Below are 18,330 nucleotides of genomic sequence, written 5' to 3'. Positions count from 1 at the left end.
TTACCCCTAACCCCCGTGAAAGAAAAAACTCCTCAGAACAAACGGCCTTCCAGCCATCCACAGCCTCCAAGAGATCAAAGAGTCCCCCCCAAAAAAAACCCTTAGGGCATCACACAACCCTGCCAGTCACCTACAACCCCATGGCAGCCAAACATTTTTTTCTCCTCACAGCTCCAAATTCATCCATCCCTATCCCTCATATTCCCAAAATCAGATACCCCTTCATCCCTCAGGAGTCCAGGCGTTTCCTTTCCCGAACCCTCAAAGTCGGGGCCACCTTCCCTGTTCAAGGCTCAGGAGATCATATTTCCATCCCCTCTGGTCCTTTCTCTCGCCATACAAGACAGACATCTCTTCCCTCCCTCTTTTTCTAGATCCCAGACAAAGTTGACTCTCTGGTTTTGTGGGAGAAAGAGGAGCTGCGGACCCTGAAAAGGAGAATGGAAAAGGACATGGAGGCCTCAGAGACCTTTCTCAGGGTAGGAGGATCCCTTCTCTCCTCTTTCCCACCTGCCCTAGGCTTTTGGAATGCGGTCACTTTTGGGAACATACAAGGGAAATCTCCAGGGAGAACAGTTCATTGGTTATTGCTTTTTAAAGTAGTTGATTTGCTGAAAAGAGAATTAGCCCTCAAATTTAAAAAGGAAAAAAAAAACAGATTTGAGTTCTGCCTAAGAGAACTTGAGTAAATGATTTCCTCTCTCCATGACTCAGTTTTCCCACTCATAAAATAGGGATAATAGTTGTCTCATTTAGATGCTGCTGAACAGAGTTGAAAAATATAATGAAACTGTGCTGCCTGGGTCCATTATAAACTTATGTTACATAATCACAATCACAGCAGCAAGGCAATCCTTTTACAAATGCCTAAATGATTTGCTATCCCACTCATCACAGTGCCTATTCTAAACCTTTTCATACACCCTGAAGTCTTCCCCCACCCAGCCTCTGAGTACTTTACAGAATACTTCACCAAAAAATTGAGGCCATTTTCTGAGAGCTTCTCTTCTCTCTGATTTCAATCACTTTTCTCTCTTTCTCTCCTCCTTCCTCCCTGTCTTGTCTGAATAAGCAAGGAGGAAAACCACTCTGTCTTTTGAGTCAGGGGGGAAAGTAGTCCTTCATACCAAGGCAAATAAACCCACCTCTCTAAATGCACTCTTTTTTTTTTAAACCTTACCTACTATCTTAGAATCAATACTGTGTATTGGTTCTAATCAGAGGGGTGGTAAGGACTAGGCAATGGTGGTTAAGTGACTTGTCCAGGATCACAAGTCTGAGACCAGATTTGAACCCAGGACCTCCTGTCTCTAGGCCTGGCTCTCGGTCCACTGAGCCACGTAGCTGCCCCCATCTACATGCATTCTTGATTTCTTCTCCTCATCTTCTCCAGCAGTTTGTTCCCTTTACCATCCCCACTCTCTTTCTAACCTCTAATCTTTCCTAACTGTCTCATCTGCTGCCTACAAACATACCCATGTCTCCCTAACCCTGAAGAAAACCTTAGCTACTAAAGTTATTTTCCTAAAAACGTCTGACCACAATACTTCCTTACTTAATAAAATCTAGTAGCTCCTTATTACCTCAGTCCATTATAAAATCCTCTTTCTGATATTTAAAATTCTCCATACCTCTTGTCCCCTTTCCAGTCTTCTCCCACTTTACTCCCTTTGAGGTAGGATCTATAAAATCCAGCTTCATTAGTGTATTTACTGATCCTCACAGTCACACTCCCATCTCCTGTCTCTTTGTCTTTGCACTGGCTGTACCCCATACCTGGAATGCACTGCCCCTTCACCTCTACCTTTTAGTTCCTGTGCTTTCTTCCAGATTCATTTCAAATCTCACCTTCAGCAGGCAGCTTTTCTAGTCTCCACCCAAAAGCTCTGGGAGTCTTTTTTGAGATTATTTTCCTCTTGCCTTGTCTTGACTGCTGCTTCCATCTAAAGCAACTAGGTGGGTCCTGTGGAAGCAGCAAGCAAAACAAAGCTATGTGACAGCTCAAGTTTTTCATGAAGAAACTAGGTGGCCCAGTACCACAGTCCAGAGCAATAGACCTGAGGTCCAGAAGATTTGACTGGCCTTGGACATTTACTGAGGGGCCCTGGGCAAGTTACTTGACTTCTATGTGCCTCAGGTTCCTCATCTGTAAAATGGGAATAATAGCACCTACCTCCAAGGGATGTTGTAAGCTTCAAACGAGATAATTGTAAAGTGCTTAGCATAATGCCTGATATGTAGTAAGTGCTATATAAATGTTAAATATTAATTATTATTCTTATTCAAACATTTGAAGAGAACTAGAATGTTTTCCTTGACTATTCTCTTCTCTAGACTAAACATCCCCAAATCCCCATGCAGCATGGTTGCCCTCCTCTGGACAAGCTCTTGAGGATATTAACTCCAATTCAATAGGTAATCTGGTATAGGAACCACAAATCATTACATTTGGAAGATTAACCTTAGAAATCATCTAGTCCAATAGTGGCCAACTAGAAAAGAAATTTGACACCTCTGCTTCTATTCCAACTGAACAACAGTCAAAGGAAGCCAGTGAGCATCCTAACTTGCACTGATCCAGCATTGTGGTCATATCCCCATTGCCACCACTCTAGGGATTATGCAATGCTTTCTTCCCAATAACTGCAAGATAAGTATCCATATGCCCACCAAATGGAGAAGGAAAACTGAGTCAGGGAAATGATTTATTGATCACAAAGTCAGTGATAGGGCAGGTACTCAATGCATGGGACTCCAAGGCTATCACTCTTTGCCCTCAAAGATAAAGCTATCCCTTTAGCTGTTTTCCACTGGTCTCTCAGCATCCATATCCCTAGCCACCCTGGTCTTCTCAGGCATCCTGGCAGCAGTAAGAGGGGCTTTCCCTTCCCCCCTCATAAAACCAGGTTTTCTTGGGATAGGAAGTAGATTTCATCAGTTTAGGAAACTCTTATTCAAGGGGCACCTTTGGCTAATGAAAATGATGAGACTTTAGCCTTGTTTAGTCATGGAAAGTTGCCTAGAGAAACAGAGTTTAAACAATTTGCTCAGTCACAAAGCCAGTAAGTATCAGGCAATACTCAAATGCAGATCTCACCAATTCCAAAGCTACCTCTATCTGCCACCTCATCCTGCCTCTTGGTGTCTTCATGTACTAAACCTGTCTCACTCTAGTGTGAGTTAGGTCCAGGGTGAGGTGATCTTACCACTCTCCCAAAGAATGAGACCAAAGAGGAAGGCCAGGGAAGTGGAGGGAGAGTTTCTTATCTTCTCCTAGTCTGACTCTTCCCAGAAGCCCCTGACCACCCCCCCATCCCACCTTCAGCATCTCCCTCTCTATCTAGAGAAGATCCCTATGACTTCTCCCTACTTGCTTTCATCTTTACCCCAAAGACCTTTTTGACCTGCCCTCCTCTTTTCCCTCTCCTCCAGGCCCTGGCCAAATCCCGTGAGAATCTGAAAACTTGCTGTGAAGAGAGGCTCCAGGCGGTGGATCTCATGAACCACTGCTTCGATTCAGTGCTGTTGGAGGCTGGGCGCCAGTCCTGGATCGATATCAGCCGACTACACACTCCTAAGGTGCAGGGTACTGCCAGCCCACCAGTTGACCCTTTGGGGGTCAACCCCCCAGGTGCGTCCTACCCCAGTGCGGGGTCACCCTTCTTCCTACAATCCCCATGACACTGGACAGACTTACACTCCTGTATCCCAATCCATTCCCAGTAACCCTCAGCATCTAATGACATGGTCAGTGGCCCTTCATCATTTGAGAGGAAGTATGGCAGAATGAAAGAAAAGGCTTTCCTTGGAGCCAGGGAAACTCAGATTCAAATTCTACCTGACACTTACTAGTGCTATGACCCCGAGCCTCAGTTTCCTCATCAGCCAAATGAGAGGGTTGGGTCAGAAGGCCTTTATGGTCTCTTTCAGCTCTAAACCTATGATTCTATGATCCTATTCCTCCAATATCCTAACAGCCTTGTGGGCATCTACCCACCCACTAATACTTAAAAGCAACCCTCTCCAATAGCATTTGGGGAAGCCATTGCCCCAGGCAACTCTTCTACTGTCATGAGATATGGTGCTGCATCTGTGGAGGGAGTTTCCCAGGGAGAAATGTAAAAGTCTTAGACTTGGGTTCAAGAAATTCACTTCAGAGGTCAAAGATAGGGGATTCATTGCTAAATAGCAAAGTGCTATGGAAAAGACTCAAAATTGTAGTTACAGGGCTTGACTTCAGTCTTGGATCTTTTGCTTGCTACTTATGGAATTTTGGGCCAACTATTTCCTATGGCTGGACCTCAGTTTTCTTATCTGTAGAATGAAAGGGTTGGACCATATGGCCTCTGAGGCCCCTTCTAGCTCTCCATCTTTGGTTGTACACTGCTCTGACTTGACAAGTACAAGTTGGAGAGATGCAACTAGAGAACATACTGGCTAAGAAACATCTGAGAGCTTTGTTGACCTCAAGTTCAGTATGAATCAACAGCCAAGAAAGACAGCTTAATCCCTCTCTGTCTTAAGAGAGGTACAGCCTCCTGGGATAAGGGGGCAATAGATAATTCTGTTGTTACTGGTATCAAACTGAAAAAACATAGAACCACCAAAGCAGTGACAAAAGAACACTGTCTTTAATCAGGACAAGGGAGACAATTTTCATAAGACCACCACACAGAGTCACACAACAGAGCCACCCAGCTCCAAAGACTCACCCTGTAATCTCTATCAAAATAAAGAATTTAGGGTTATAATTATGTGTTAGAGAATATATGAAAGTAAAGACAACTGGCTGGTTATGTAGAGGCTTGGGAAAGAGTGTAACCCAAAGCTAGAGTACCTGGGAAAGGCCTAAATGCAATAAAAGAAACCAAAAAGGCAAGAGTACTTAAGACTTGACTACATCCACCACTCCTATCCAGGGTGCTCAAAGAGAGCTTGAAGGCCTATTGTTTAGTCTGGGACAGTGTTTCTGGGGTTTCTTGAAGGTAAGTTCCCATGGAATAAGAGTAATTTGGGTGTAAAACAAGGTTGTCATTGATAAGATCAAATTTGAGGTTTCATAAAACAAGGTTGTCACTGACAAGATTATAGCTGAACTATTGCATTTATTCAAGGAACCAGAGTTTAGGAAGGATCTTGAAAAGCTGAGAAGTGGGGGTAGCTGGGTGACTCAGTGAATTGAGAGCCAGGCCCAGAGATAGAAGGTCCTTGGTTCAAATCTGGCCTCAGATACTTCCCAGCTGTGTGACTCTGGACAAGTCATTTAATTCCCATTTCCTAGCCCTTACCTCTCATCTGCCTTAGAACCAACACACAGTATTGATTTACACAGTACTGATTCTAAGACAGAAGGTAAGCTTTTTTAAAAGAAAAGAAAAAAAGCTGAGAAGTGTCCAGAGGAGGTCCAGAATGATGAACGACCGATCTCAAGTCTATCTCATAAACAATATATTCCATCTTTCAGCTCCAGGTCTTTTTGTCTGGCTACTGCCATGCCTGGAAAGTTCTATTCTGCCCTGCTCTACCCACTGACTTCCTTGAAGTCTCAACTAAAATCCCACCTTCTATAGAAATCCTTTCCCAGCCATTCTTGATTCTAGTATCTTCCCTCTGTTAATTATTTCCTAGTTTGCTTATATTGTTTTCCCCAGCTTCCTGGGGGCAGGGAGAATTTTTTGCCTCTTTTTATAGCCCCACAATTTAGAATAGTACTGGGCACATAGTAGCTGCTTAATAAAAGTTAACTTATTGGTGAGTGAAGGAGATACAAAGTTAGCCTAGAGAGAAGAAGGCTGGGGTGGAAGAAGCAGGAGGAAGTTTATAACCACCTTCAAGTATTTAAAATGTTGCCATGTGGAGGTGAGATTAGATTTATTCAAAGGGGCATGTAGGAAAGAGTGTCAGACTTGGAAATAGGATGGCCTGAATTAGAATACCGCCCGCCACTAACACTTATTAGCTGTGTGACCCTGCGCAAGGTCACTTGACCTCTGTTTGTTTCCTTCACTTTCCTCAGCTGTAAAATGGGAATAATAATAGCACTTACCTACCAAGATGGCTGTGAGGATAAAAATGAGATATTTATAAAGAAATGTCTGGCATATAGTAAATGCTACATAAATGCTGTCTTTTGCTACTAAGTAGTATTATTTAACCTCTATCTTGCCTCATTTTCCTCACCTTTAAAGTGGGGGTAACAGTATCATCTACCTGTCAGGATTGCTGTGAGGATCAAATGAGATAGCATATGCAAAGTACTTTGCAAACCTTAAAAACACTATATAAAAATAGCTATTGCTATTGTTGTTTTTATTGCTGTTGTTATTGTTACTATGCTTCAAAGGGCAGAATTAGGCAAAAGAATGGGCAAAAGCTACAAAGAGAAACTGAGGCATGAGATAAGGAGAAGCTACCTAAAAATGACAACTATACAAAAATGGAATAGATTCAGGACATAGTGGGCTCCCCCCCTCAGTAAAGGTCTTCAAGTAAAGGCTGAGGCACCATTTGTGTTTTCAAGGAGATCAGATGGGTTGGTCTAAAGAGCCACTGAGGTCCCTTCTAACAGGAACTCCTTGATTCAGGGACTACCTCATTAACCCTATGAACCTCTTCCCCCACCCCTGCCCCAGAACCACATGCACATATTAGCACTCCTGGTCACTCTGTAAGTAGCTGCTATCCCCACTAATGCCCTCTGGGAGTTTTAAAGTCTTTATCTCCTCCTCAATAATCTCTCCCCTGGTCCCACTGAACTCTTCTGGCATACTGTCTAACAATCATAACAATAATAAAAGCCCTCATTTCTATAGCACAGAAACTTTACAACATCCTTTCCTGGCCACAACCCTATGGCCTAGTAGCAAGTATTATTTCCCACATCCTTTAAAGATTAGGAAACCAAGGGCTTCAGTGACTTGTCCAAAGACATGCGACCTATAAAAATCAGAGGAGAAATTTTGGGGTACCGATTCTGTATGTGAAGAGAGACCTACAGAAAAACAAAGAAAGTGAGAGAGAGAGAGAAAGATACCTGAAAGAGACATAGACAAGCCTCCACGGACATAAACAGAGTGATGATGGGGAAGAAAATGGTGGAAACTCAGTTGTCTTGGAAAGGTCTTCCAACAGGCACTACCTACTTCTATCCCCTCAGAGTGTAACTTGGCTCTGACTGAGGCCAAACGACTAATTAGTGATGGAAAAACAATGCTGGCGAACTTCGTAAAGAGCCAGAATCATGCCCACATCTGGCAAATGCACATCAACAAGACTGTGGGGAGTACTTTGAACCGAAAGATGCAAGAAACCACACAACTCAACGTGAGTTGGGCTAGGGGTTAAGACCATGCACAGAGCTGGCTGTGGGGCTGTCTAGGGGCAAGAGTTGGATGGCAATTATGAAAGAGGGAAACATTTATTAAGCAGTTACTCTTGTCTACACACCACACTAAGAACCAGAGATATTGATACGAGCCAAAAAGTGCCACTGCTCTAAAGGAGCTTAACTTCTGGTAGGGGAAGAAAATATGCCAAAGGGAGCTGAGTGTGGGGATGAGTGGAGAAGAAACCCAGGGCATGTGCTTAAAAGTCTGGAAGCCAGGAACAGGGGCAGGAAAATGGTGCCACCACAAAATGGAGACTTAGTAGATTATCATGTGAAGAATTGGTTGGTAAAGTATTTGGGGATTAGTGTGAGTATATGTAGTTATGTTTATATGGATGGATGAGAGCCACATATAAGGCTCAGTGGGAGCTATATTTGGAACTGATTTGAGGGAACAGATAATTTGGAGGCTGGTTGAGGGTCACAGGTGCAGTTGATTAGGGCTTTGCATGGAGTTAGATGGAGATGCCATATGAAAAGTTGATTTGGGGGTAGTTGGAGGTCCAATAAAAGAGTACATGAGAAAGCATTAGTATAACTTATATCTGACTAATTACTACCTCAGGGAAGTAGGGAAAAAGAGAATCTGAATGGTAAATGGCAGAAAACAATTGTCAAAAGTTGTTTCTATGTGTAATTTAAAAAAAAACTTTTAAATTAAATTTAAAAAGTAAATGTAGAAGTATTTGAACAACTGATGGAGCACTATACATGGAATTCATGTGTAAAGTTGATTTGGGGGGCATTTCACTGCTAACTGGGGGCACTGTGGAGTTGTCTAGGGGCTTGTGTAGATTTGGTCTGGAGGATAGTTAGGGATTGTGGTCTCAAATTAATTTAAAGACAGTTAGGAGCAGGTGGAGATAGTTGATGCCACCAATGGAACATGGAAGGCAGAGTGCCTACCTATGCTTATTAAACTGATCATGATAGGATCACAAGATCATAGATTTAAACTTGGAAGGACCTTAGAGGTCATTGAGGGCAACCCCCTCATTTCATTGGTGAAAAAATAGATACAAAGAGGTTAGATGACTTGCCTAAGGTTACACAGCTAGTATATGAAGACATATTTGAATTCAAGAATCAATGATTCCAAGTCCAGCATCCTATCCACTGTGCCACACTGTCTTCCCTCAGGATAGGTTGAAAATAATGTCTGGGCTCCTTCGAGGGACCATCCACCGATGCAACAAGTTCAAGCATGAGATGTCTATCACCCAGGGACTCAATAAGGTAGGAAGAGGTCTTCCTTGAGGGTAGGCATGAAGGGAGGACAGGGGAAGATAGAGGTATATATGATGGAGGGAGAGAGGAGCTCTTAATCCTCAATAACCCTCTACTTCATCCCTAGGGTCCTTTGTGTCACACTCACCTTTCGGCCCGAGAGAAACTGGATAGACCTATGGTTCGTGTTTTCCAAAGGCATGTTGGCACCCAGCTTCCAGAAGCCAGTCACCTTTCTATGGTACTACCTCAGCTTCCTATCTGCAGAACCTACCCATCTTTCCCCTCCACTCCAACTCTTCCTCTCCCATCATCTTTCCTTTCCCTATATGCAGCCCCTTTCTTCCTTCTCCTCTCCAAATTCTTCCTCAATCAATCTATCAATCGAAAAACATTTATTAACTACTTACTGAATGAAGGGGGCCTATAGCAGGTGCTAGGAGTGGTGCAAAGTTTAGATAAGACATGATCCTTGCACTTAAATATAATTTGAATATATATCCTGAGATAAGTGCATCAGACAAGTGGAAATGCTTGTGGGGTTCTAAGGAAAGCTACTAATAGCAAGAGGCTTTTTGGAAATGATGATATTTGAGGTGAGTTTTGAAATATAGGTAGGAATATGACAGGAGAGGGGGAAGGGAGAGAGGAAGGGAGGGAGAGAGACAGACAGAAACAGAGAGACAAAGAGATAGAGACAGAGAGAGCACTACAGGCATGGGGAAGCAACTCAATGATAGTATGGAAGACTAGGGGCACAGGTAGGTATCTTCATGGAGCAAAGAAATGTTTAGTCTGGCTGGAACATAGAAGACATAGGAAATAGTCACGAGCTAAGGTTGGAACAATAGGATTGTGCAATAGGCTATGGAGGATTTTTAGTGGTACCATCAGAGGAATTCAAACTTTACTCAGTAAGCAATAGATTGGCTTCAGATACTTCCTGATTGTGACCCTGGACAAGTCACTTAACCCCCATTGCCTAGCCCTCACTGATCTTCTGCCTTGGAACCAATACTAAGTATTGATTCTAAGTTAGAAGATAAGAGTTTAGGGGCCAGCTGGGTAGCTCAGTGGATTGAGAACCAGACCTAGAGATGGGAGGTCCTAGGTTCAAATCTGGCCTCAGCCACTTCCTAGCTGTGTGACCCTGGGCAAGTCACTTGACCCCCATTGCCTAGCCCTTACCACTCTTCTGCCTTGGAGCCAATACACAGTATTGACTCCAAGACGGAAGGTAAGGGTTTAAAAAAAAAAAAAGATAAGAGTTTAGAAAAAAGAAGTAGGCAATAGATAGCCACTGAAGATTTTTGAGCAAAGGAGTGACATGACCAAATGTATTAAGAAGAATGATTCTTCTAACAGTATAAAGGATATATTTTTGGCATTGTCATCATTCAATCAGATCAGACTTTTCTTAGCACAGATACTAGATTGATTTGCCATTTTCTTCTCCAGTGTGTCCCCATTTTAGAGATAAGGAATTAAGAAAGATAGGGGTTAAGTGACTTGCCCAGAGTTAGTAAGTCTCTAATAAGGCTAGTTTTGACCTCATATCCTCTTAACTCCAGGTTTGGTGCTCTATCCACCATAGCAGCTAACTAACCTTAGAGTGACTAGGATGAAGAATGGACAAAAAAGGAAAAATAATATATATATATATATATATATTTTTCCAAATATATCCCTCCTTAACAATAAGTCATTACTTATAACAAAGAGATGAGAAAGCCTTTAATAAGGGTATTGCAAAAGGCCAGGCAATTATAATCACATGAAAAAGTGTTCTAAATCTCTACTGATTAAGAGAAATGCAAATGAAAACAACTCTGAGGTACCACCTCACACCTAGCAGATTGGCCAATATGACAGCAAAGGAAAGTAATAAATATTGAAGGGGATGTGGCAAAATTGGGACACTAATGCACTGCTGGTGGAGTTGTGAATTGATCCGACCATTCTGGAGGGCAACTTGGAATTATGCTCAAAGGGCACTAAAAGACTGCCTGCCTACATCCAGCAATACTACTACTGGGTTTGCACCCCAAAGAGATAAAAAAAAGTTTGTACAAAAATATTTATAACTGCACTTTTGGTGGTGGCAAAAAATTGGAAAATGAGAGGATGGCTGAACAAATTGTGGTATATGATGGTGATGGAATACTATTGTGCTATATGGAATAATGAACGACTTGATTTCTATATGAACTGGAAGAACCTCCATGAACTGATAAGGAATGAAATGAGCAGAACCAGAAGAATATTGTACACAGTAACTGAAACATTGTGGGATGATCAAATATAAGCAGCTTAGCTACTAGTAGCAATGCAATGATCCAGGACAGTTCTGAGAGACTTATGAGAAAGATGCTATCCACATCCAGAGGAAGAACTGTGGGAGCAGAAACACAGAAGAAAAATATATGATTTATCACTCAGTTATATGGGTATATGATTTGGGGTTTTGGTTTTAAAAGATTACTTTATTACAAATATGAATAATATGGAAATGGGTTTTGAGTAAGAAGATATGTAAAACCCAGTGGAATTGCTTGTCAGCTCTGGGAGGGGGGAGGGCAGAGGTGAGGGAGACAACATAAATCATGTAACCAAGGAAAAAGTCTAAAAAAATTAATTTAAAGAAGTTTAAGTCCAGGTGAGCAGAAAAGAAAACCTATTCCAAAATGTTAGTAGTGAAACTAGAGAAAGGATGTGATGGAGATGGAATTGAGACTTAGTCATTAAGTAGGTATAAGAGGTGGAAGAAAACAGGGCTAGAAGGGTCCTTTCAAGACCATCTAGTCCAACTGACTTAACAATTGATATTAAGTGTCTTGGTCAAGGTCACTCAGGTAGTAAGAAGGATGCAGAGCTGGGATCTCTCAGTATATAAGTCATGATGAACTAACTCATTGTACTGCCTGTATAACTACATATCAAAATTCAAGCCATAACGTACTCTTCTGCCACTTAGTTTTTCTTGCATAGATGGTTAGATCAATTTCTTTAGGACAGTCATGGATGTCATCAAGGAAACTCTATAATAACCTAGAGTTTTGTGCTGTTATTACAACGTAATCTAAAAACAGGAACATCTGGAAGAACTCATCATCTACAAGGAAGTCTTCTTCCATTTGGAATCAGCATAGGACATCCTTAGGTGGTGAACACTTTGGCAGACACATCTTTTACATAGTGATAATAGTAATAATAGTGGCTAGCATTATTGTAGTGCTTCAAAGTAGGCAGCATGTTTTTTATAAACAGGGGACAGCTAGGTCGCTCAGTGAATAGAGAGCCAGGCCTACAGATGGGAGGTCCCAGATTCAAATAAGGCCTCTGACACTTCCTAGCTGGGTCAGATCCTGGGCAAGTCACTTAACCCTCATTGCCTAGCCCTTACCACTCTTCTACCTTAAAGCCAATACACAGCATTGATTCTAAGACAAAGGATAATAATTTTTTTTAAATGCATCTCATGTAATCCTCATAACAAGCCTAAGAGGTAGTACTATTAACTCCATTTTATAGATGAGGAAACTTGAGACAGGAAAAAGTGAAGTAACTTGCCCAAGGTTACTTGTCTAGTGTCTAAGGCTAGATTTTAACACAGGTCTTCCTGACTCCAAGTCTAACCACTTAGCTGCCTCTAACTTTAACAGCTTAGAAGACTGTTGAAGTTATTTCTGTGGGTGCATTTAGCAAAGAAACCAGTATGATCTTAAGCAATTTCATAGGAGAATTCATTAACTCCTTGAGGGCAGGAACTGTCTTTTGCCACCTTTTGTATTCCCAATACTTAGCACCATGCCTGGAACATTAGGCAATTAATTAAAGTTTGTTGACTGACAAAATTGTTAGAAGAGAGTCTCTACTTTGCCCTATTCAGGGCTTTTTTATATAATCATCAACTAAGTTATGCATGGTGAGATTCTTTTTTATTTTGCATATGTCTCAGTAAATTTTAAGAGCATTAGATGGGATTGTCAATGAAAAATCATCCAGGCAAGCATGCCTCATTCTTTTCTACTCTCTTCTATTTTCATCAAGGCTACCCTCCATGTATGTATATACCATCCTCAGGAAGGAATATATTGAAATGAGAAAGTATGTGTTCTAGTCAGTAGTTGCTGAGATAAGGGGAAGCAGACTGGTACAGTGCAAAGAAGATTCAAGTTAGAGTCAGGGGACACTGAGTTCCTTTTCAGACCTGCTGAAACTTCTTGAAACTGTTTTCTCCAAAGTTACTAGAGTTCTCTTAATTGTCAAATCTCATGAACTTTTCTCAGTCCTCATATTTCATGATCATCTTACAGACTTTATCCATCACTCTCTTCTCCTTGATAACACTCTTCTCTCCTCTTCTGGTTTCCATGACACTGCCCTCTCCTGGTTCTCCCACCTACTTCTTCCCAGTCTCTTTGGCTGACACATCTTTATCCAAGTCACTCCCACCAACCTTGGGTGTTCCTCAGGGTTCTGCTGGAGGCCTTCCCCCTTCTAGGTTATTTTGCTTGGTGACCTCATCAGTTCCCTCTATGCTGATGATTCTCAAGTCTACTTATTCAGCCCTAACCTCTCCCCTGACTTCCAGTCTCCTATATCCAACTGCCTATTGAACATCTCAAAACTAGATTCCCATAAGTATTTTAAACTCAATATATCCAAAACCAACCTCATTATCTTTCAAAAAAAAAAAACTTCCTTCTCTTCCAAACTTCTCTGTTACTATTGAGGGCACCACCATCCTCCCAGTTACAGAGGCTCACCATTGTTGACTCATCCCTCATATCTAATTAGTTGCCAAGTTTTGCTATTTCTACTTTCATAACGTCTCTTGTATAAATTTCCTTCTCTTCTCTGACACCATCATCACCCTGGTGCAGGCTCTATATCACCTCATCTCTGGATAATTGCAGTAGCCTGCTGGTTGGTCTCTCTACCTCACCTCTTCCCATTTCAATTCATCTTCCAATAAGCTGTCAAAGTAATCTTCAAGCTCAGGTCTAACCATTTCATACACACACACCCTTATCAATCAACTCTAGTGGCTCCCTATTGCCTCCAGGATCAAATTTAAATCATCTGTTTGGCTTTCAAAGATCTTCATAATTTGGCTCCTTTCTACCTTTCCAGTCTTCTTTTACCTTCCACCACATACTTCTGCCCTCCACTGACATTGATTTCACTGTTTTTTTGTACATGATTCTCCATTTCCTTGCATTTTTCCTGGCTATCTTCCATACCTGGAATTCTCTCCCTTCTCATCTCCATTTTCTGGTTTCCTTGGCTTCCTTCAAGTCTCATCTAAAATCCTACCTTCTACAAAAAGCCTTTCCCAATTCCCTTTAATGTTAATGCCTTTCCTATTTTTATTATCACCAATTATCCTCTTCATATTGCTTATGGATATAGTTTAAATATTGTCTCTCCCAGTAGACTGTGAACTACTTGAGAAGAGGGATTTGTCTTTTGCCTTTCTTTGTACCTCGAGCACTCAGCACTGTGCTTGGCATACACTGGGCCCTTATTAACTGCTTTTTTTTTTTACTGATTAACAGAAATTACTTCATATTAGTTAAGCTGCTCTATGAAATGATCATCAGAATCAGAACTGATCCTTACTTTTATCTATTTCTTTTTTTTCAGTAAACAACTTCTTTGACCTTCATAGTGTTGGAGATATTGTAACTGCAATGTATTGTAATTGCTCCTTTCACCAACAGGATCAAATACAAAATCCTCTACTTGGCATTCAAAGCCCTGCTCTCCTGCACATACTTTTGCAGTCTCCTTACAGTCTTATTGGCCTCCTTGCTCTTCCATGAACAAAACTGCATCCCTGAGCTCCGGTCATTTTCTCCTACTATCCCCCCATGCCTGCAAAGCTCTCCCTACTCATCTCTACTTCCTAATCTCCATGGCTTTCTTCAAGTCCCAACTAAAATCTCATTTTCTATAGGAAACGTTTCCAAATCTCTCTTAATCCTAGTGCTTTCCTTCTATTAATTATCTCTGATCTGTCCATATATAGCTTGTTTATACATTTTTTGTTTTCTCCAAGATCATGAACTCTTTGAGGCCAGGAACTCTTTTTTGCCCCAAAGCTTAACACAGTGCCTGGCATATACTAGGCACTTCATAATGCCTATTCACTGACTGATTAATAGGAGTCTGGCACAGGCATAGAACCTGTCAGCTTGCTCAGCTGACATCCCTCCACATGGAGGCATGAGAGAGCTTCTTATTGGACAATTTTGATGACATTTAAGAAGAGTGCCTTAAAGAAGAGACTAGGCCAGACATGCTGTAACTCTTTCTGGTTGCCTTTTCAGATTGACAGTGAAGTCAGAACTGTTAGTATCTTCAAAAGTCTGAGTCAGCTTTGGACAGGTCTTGGATTCTTTGTCTTAACTTTGCATTGTTGATGTGACAGCATGTGGTGTAGAGATTGTGCTATGAGGGGAATGTCCTTCTTAGGACATTTAGCCCTCAAGAAATGGGGAGTTCTTGACCTTTTCATCTTTTTCCCATTCTAGAGAAGGAAATCAAGACTCCAACTTTGGCTAAGAGACAAAGAAATCTAGGTGGGTCTGGCAGCTACCACAACATTGATGTCCTGAGAAGGAAGGAATGGTACTTGCCTTTCAGGAGCAACCTCTGGAACTCCATCTCAACAGGAGGATTTGTCTAGCAGCCATACTCCACCTAGACATGAAACTGGTGGGGCTAAATCAATATAGGAATGGAGCTAAGTTATGAGGTTCATCCCCATCAAAGATGGAGATGATAACAGAAGATGCAAACTATGTCCCTGAAGCGTTTGGGGAGAGTGTTAGTATATTTATTCTTGCTTTATCTTTGAAGTAATTATCTCTTCATAAAAACCTAACCAATCTTAAGTGGTTCACTAGAACTGTCAGTCCCCTAACAAATGGGGGAATACAGATGGAAGGGGCTTGAGACAATGGCAGAGAGAAGAGTCACCCCACAATCTCCTCTGGATACCCTGAAAACCTAACCAGTAATGTAATCACAACATCTATGTTACATATGCATTTGGTGTCTATTTTGACCTTGCTGTAATCAGCCAATGATTGTCTGACTGCACACATCTGATTTGGAAATGACTCTCACCTTGGCAATTCTTTTAAGATACAGTCAATGGCCTTTTTTGTGATTTTCAGTGCTCACCATTACCATTGCTTTCTGAATCTTCTTGAGATATCCATGATATCATTAATCAAGGTTTCTAAGTGGTACACAAATTCTCTTCACTGTTTAATCCTAAACCATGTTTTCCTAAAGATTTTACATGTTCTTTCCCTGGACATTAAAGTCACCAAGTATCAAGAGATATATTTGGACTGACTATTTGGAGGCTCTTTTCAGTTCTTTGTGAAATTTCTCTACTTCTCCATCTTCTTCAAAATCAGTTCAATTTGACATCCCATGTCCTGCCACTGTGCACTCTTATAAATTGTCTCCTATAAATGAAATACAATCTCTCCTCATTTTGGCCTTTTGGAATTTTCAACTTCCATCAAGATTCAAATCAGGGGCTACTTCCTCTATGAAATCTTCCCTAAACACTGGGCTGTGAGTGCTCTCTTCTCAATTTCTATTAGACTACATTTCTCTATGTACATGTTGAATCTCTCCTACATACATATACACAAATATCAGTTTTTTTAGGACAGAACGATTTCATTTTTGTCTTTGTATTCCTAACAGAATGCCTCACACACAGTAGGTATTTCATATTGATCCTGTCTCTCCCATTGTGATCAATGCTCATTTGAATAGAATACTGCTGGGAAATGGGATATGTACATACATACCTCTTTGCCTTGTGAGCTGGAGATAAAAAGAGGAATTGCCTCCATTGGAGAGCTCCATGAGTGTGGTATCCTCAAAGGAGAATCACGTTTCTCTCAAAGTAAGATCAAAAAGACTTGGTTGAGAAGTGTGAGGAAGCAAATGAGTTTCTGAAGAATAAAGCAGAGGATCCAAAGGGCATGGTGTAATTAGATAAGTGACAGGAACAAGGTCAAAGTTGAACTGGGAGTAGTAAAGGTATGAGTGAAAGAAGGAAGATAATAGCATAGGCTGGTCAGTCCCTTGTACCAAAAGCAGTGAGGTTAGACACCAGACACAATAGGAGTTAGACTGATATGATTTGCCCCTTGGCATGGTAATCCAATAAAGGATTTGTAGATTTAATCCTCCCTAGAATTCTCGATAGCATTTAAAACCTTAGTGTATCAAGGACGAAGGGAAGATAGGAGGGAGGGAGGGAGGGAGGGAGGAAGGTAGGAAGGTAGGAAGGAAGGAAGGAAGGAAGGAACGAAGGAACGAAGGAACGAAGGAACGAAGGAACGAAGGAACGAAGGAACGAAGGAACGAAGGAACGAAGGAACGAAGGAAGAAGGGAGGGAGGGAGGGAGAGAGGAAAAAGAAAGAAAGAAAGAAAGAAAGAAAGAAAGAAAGAAAGAAAGAAAGAAAGAAAGAAAGAAAGAAAGAAAGAAAGAAAGAAAGAAAGAAAGAAAGAAAGAAAGAAAGAAAGAAAGAAAGAAAGAAAGAAAGAAAGAAAGAAAGAAAGAAAGAAAGAAAGGAAGGAAGGAAGGAAGGAAGGAAGGAAGGAAGGAAGGAAGGAAGGAAGGAAGGAAGGAAGGAAGGAAGGAGGGAAGGAGGGAGGGAAGGAGGGAGGGAAGGAGAGAAAGAAAGGAACTACAGTAGAGATTCCATCCTCAAAGTTTCTCTTCTTTGTGGTCCATGACACACTGCATTGATGATAGGAGGTAGCACATACATGTGCCTTTGTAGAAAGTGAGAAAGAGCACGGGCACTTTCAGGTTTGCAAAGTGTTTTCTCATTTCATCCTCACAATCACCCTGTAAGGTATATATGCTATTTTCCCATTTTTACAGATAGAGAAACTGAGGCTGGAAGAAGCTTAGTGGCTTGCCCAGGGTCACACAGTTAATGTCTGAGCCTGGATTTGAACTCAGTTTTTCCAGACTCCAAGTCCTTCCATGTAGCTGCACTGCTACTGATGGAACACAGCCGTGGAGTTGGGCATATAGCATGCTTCCCAATGTAGTTTCCAGGTTTGTCAGTCCCCTATCCCCATTCCTGCTGTTGGCTGGTTGATCTAGAAAAGCAGAAGCCGACTGTGGTTACTCCCAACAGGAAAACTTCCCCTACCCATGAAGATGGGTGTCCGGTGTGCAATGCCAATGTAGCAAGGGGTCCCAGATCTCCCTGGTCCAGCTCTCTAGCCCTTCGGGCACACTGCCTCTCTGCTAGCCGTCACTCCTCCTTCCCTTCCCTTTTCTCCACTGTCTCACACCTGGCAGGTTCCACCTGATCCCAGGTCATCCTTCCCTCGACTCACGCTGTGTCTCCCCCGCCTCTCCCCACAGGACAGTGAGAAGCTGAAGCACTACACCAACAAGTTGCAGGAGGATCTGGACAAACTGAACACTACTAGGAACAACCTGACTGCTTCCCTGCGCAACAAGGACACTGGGCGCAACGTGGATTATGACGTGCTGCGCCTGCGCATTCGCCATAGCCATCCTCACGTATCCTACGAACAAGCCCAGCGCTTGAGTTTTGACTGACCACCCCCACCCCCGACCCCGACCCTAACCCCGATCCTAACTGTTACACACACACCCCCAACCAATAAAAAATCAGGCTGAAAATGGAAA

At 41.9% G+C, this 18,330-nt stretch overlaps 2 protein-coding genes across 4 annotated transcripts in view; one reads left to right on the top strand and one right to left on the bottom strand.

Annotated features, from left to right (window-relative positions):
* The window catches only part of SLC1A6 (solute carrier family 1 member 6), a 53,243-nt gene extending 35,043 nt beyond the window's left edge, over positions 1–18,200 (bottom strand). Inside the window, exons 1-3 of one of the 3 annotated variants that reach the window (XM_056822352.1) lie at positions 17,967–18,200; positions 16,456–16,602; positions 1,849–15,322 (exon numbers count right to left, since the gene is read on the bottom strand). The gene's annotated coding sequence lies outside the window, so the exon portion shown is untranslated. Of the gene's footprint in view, positions 1–1,848; positions 15,323–16,455; positions 16,942–17,966 lie in introns of those variants that run through there. The other 2 variants (XM_056822353.1, XM_016432337.2) reach the window with 2 other exon arrangements.
* The window catches only part of TEKTL1 (tektin like 1), a 23,064-nt gene extending 4,734 nt beyond the window's left edge, over positions 1–18,330 (top strand). The window contains exons 2-7 of the mRNA XM_007489677.3: positions 375–479; positions 3,433–3,631; positions 7,157–7,323; positions 8,528–8,623; positions 8,742–8,855; positions 18,040–18,330. Coding sequence (XP_007489739.1) covers positions 375–479; positions 3,433–3,631; positions 7,157–7,323; positions 8,528–8,623; positions 8,742–8,855; positions 18,040–18,240 — 882 coding nt within the window. The 3' untranslated portion in view covers positions 18,241–18,330. The remainder of the gene's footprint in view (positions 1–374; positions 480–3,432; positions 3,632–7,156; positions 7,324–8,527; positions 8,624–8,741; positions 8,856–18,039) is intronic.

This window comes from Monodelphis domestica, chromosome 3, assembly GCF_027887165.1.
Source record: "Monodelphis domestica isolate mMonDom1 chromosome 3, mMonDom1.pri, whole genome shotgun sequence".
Taxonomy (NCBI): Eukaryota; Metazoa; Chordata; class Mammalia; order Didelphimorphia; family Didelphidae; genus Monodelphis; species Monodelphis domestica.
Note: the sequence above shows the minus strand (reverse complement) of the source record. Positions and strands in the feature narration are given on the sequence as shown.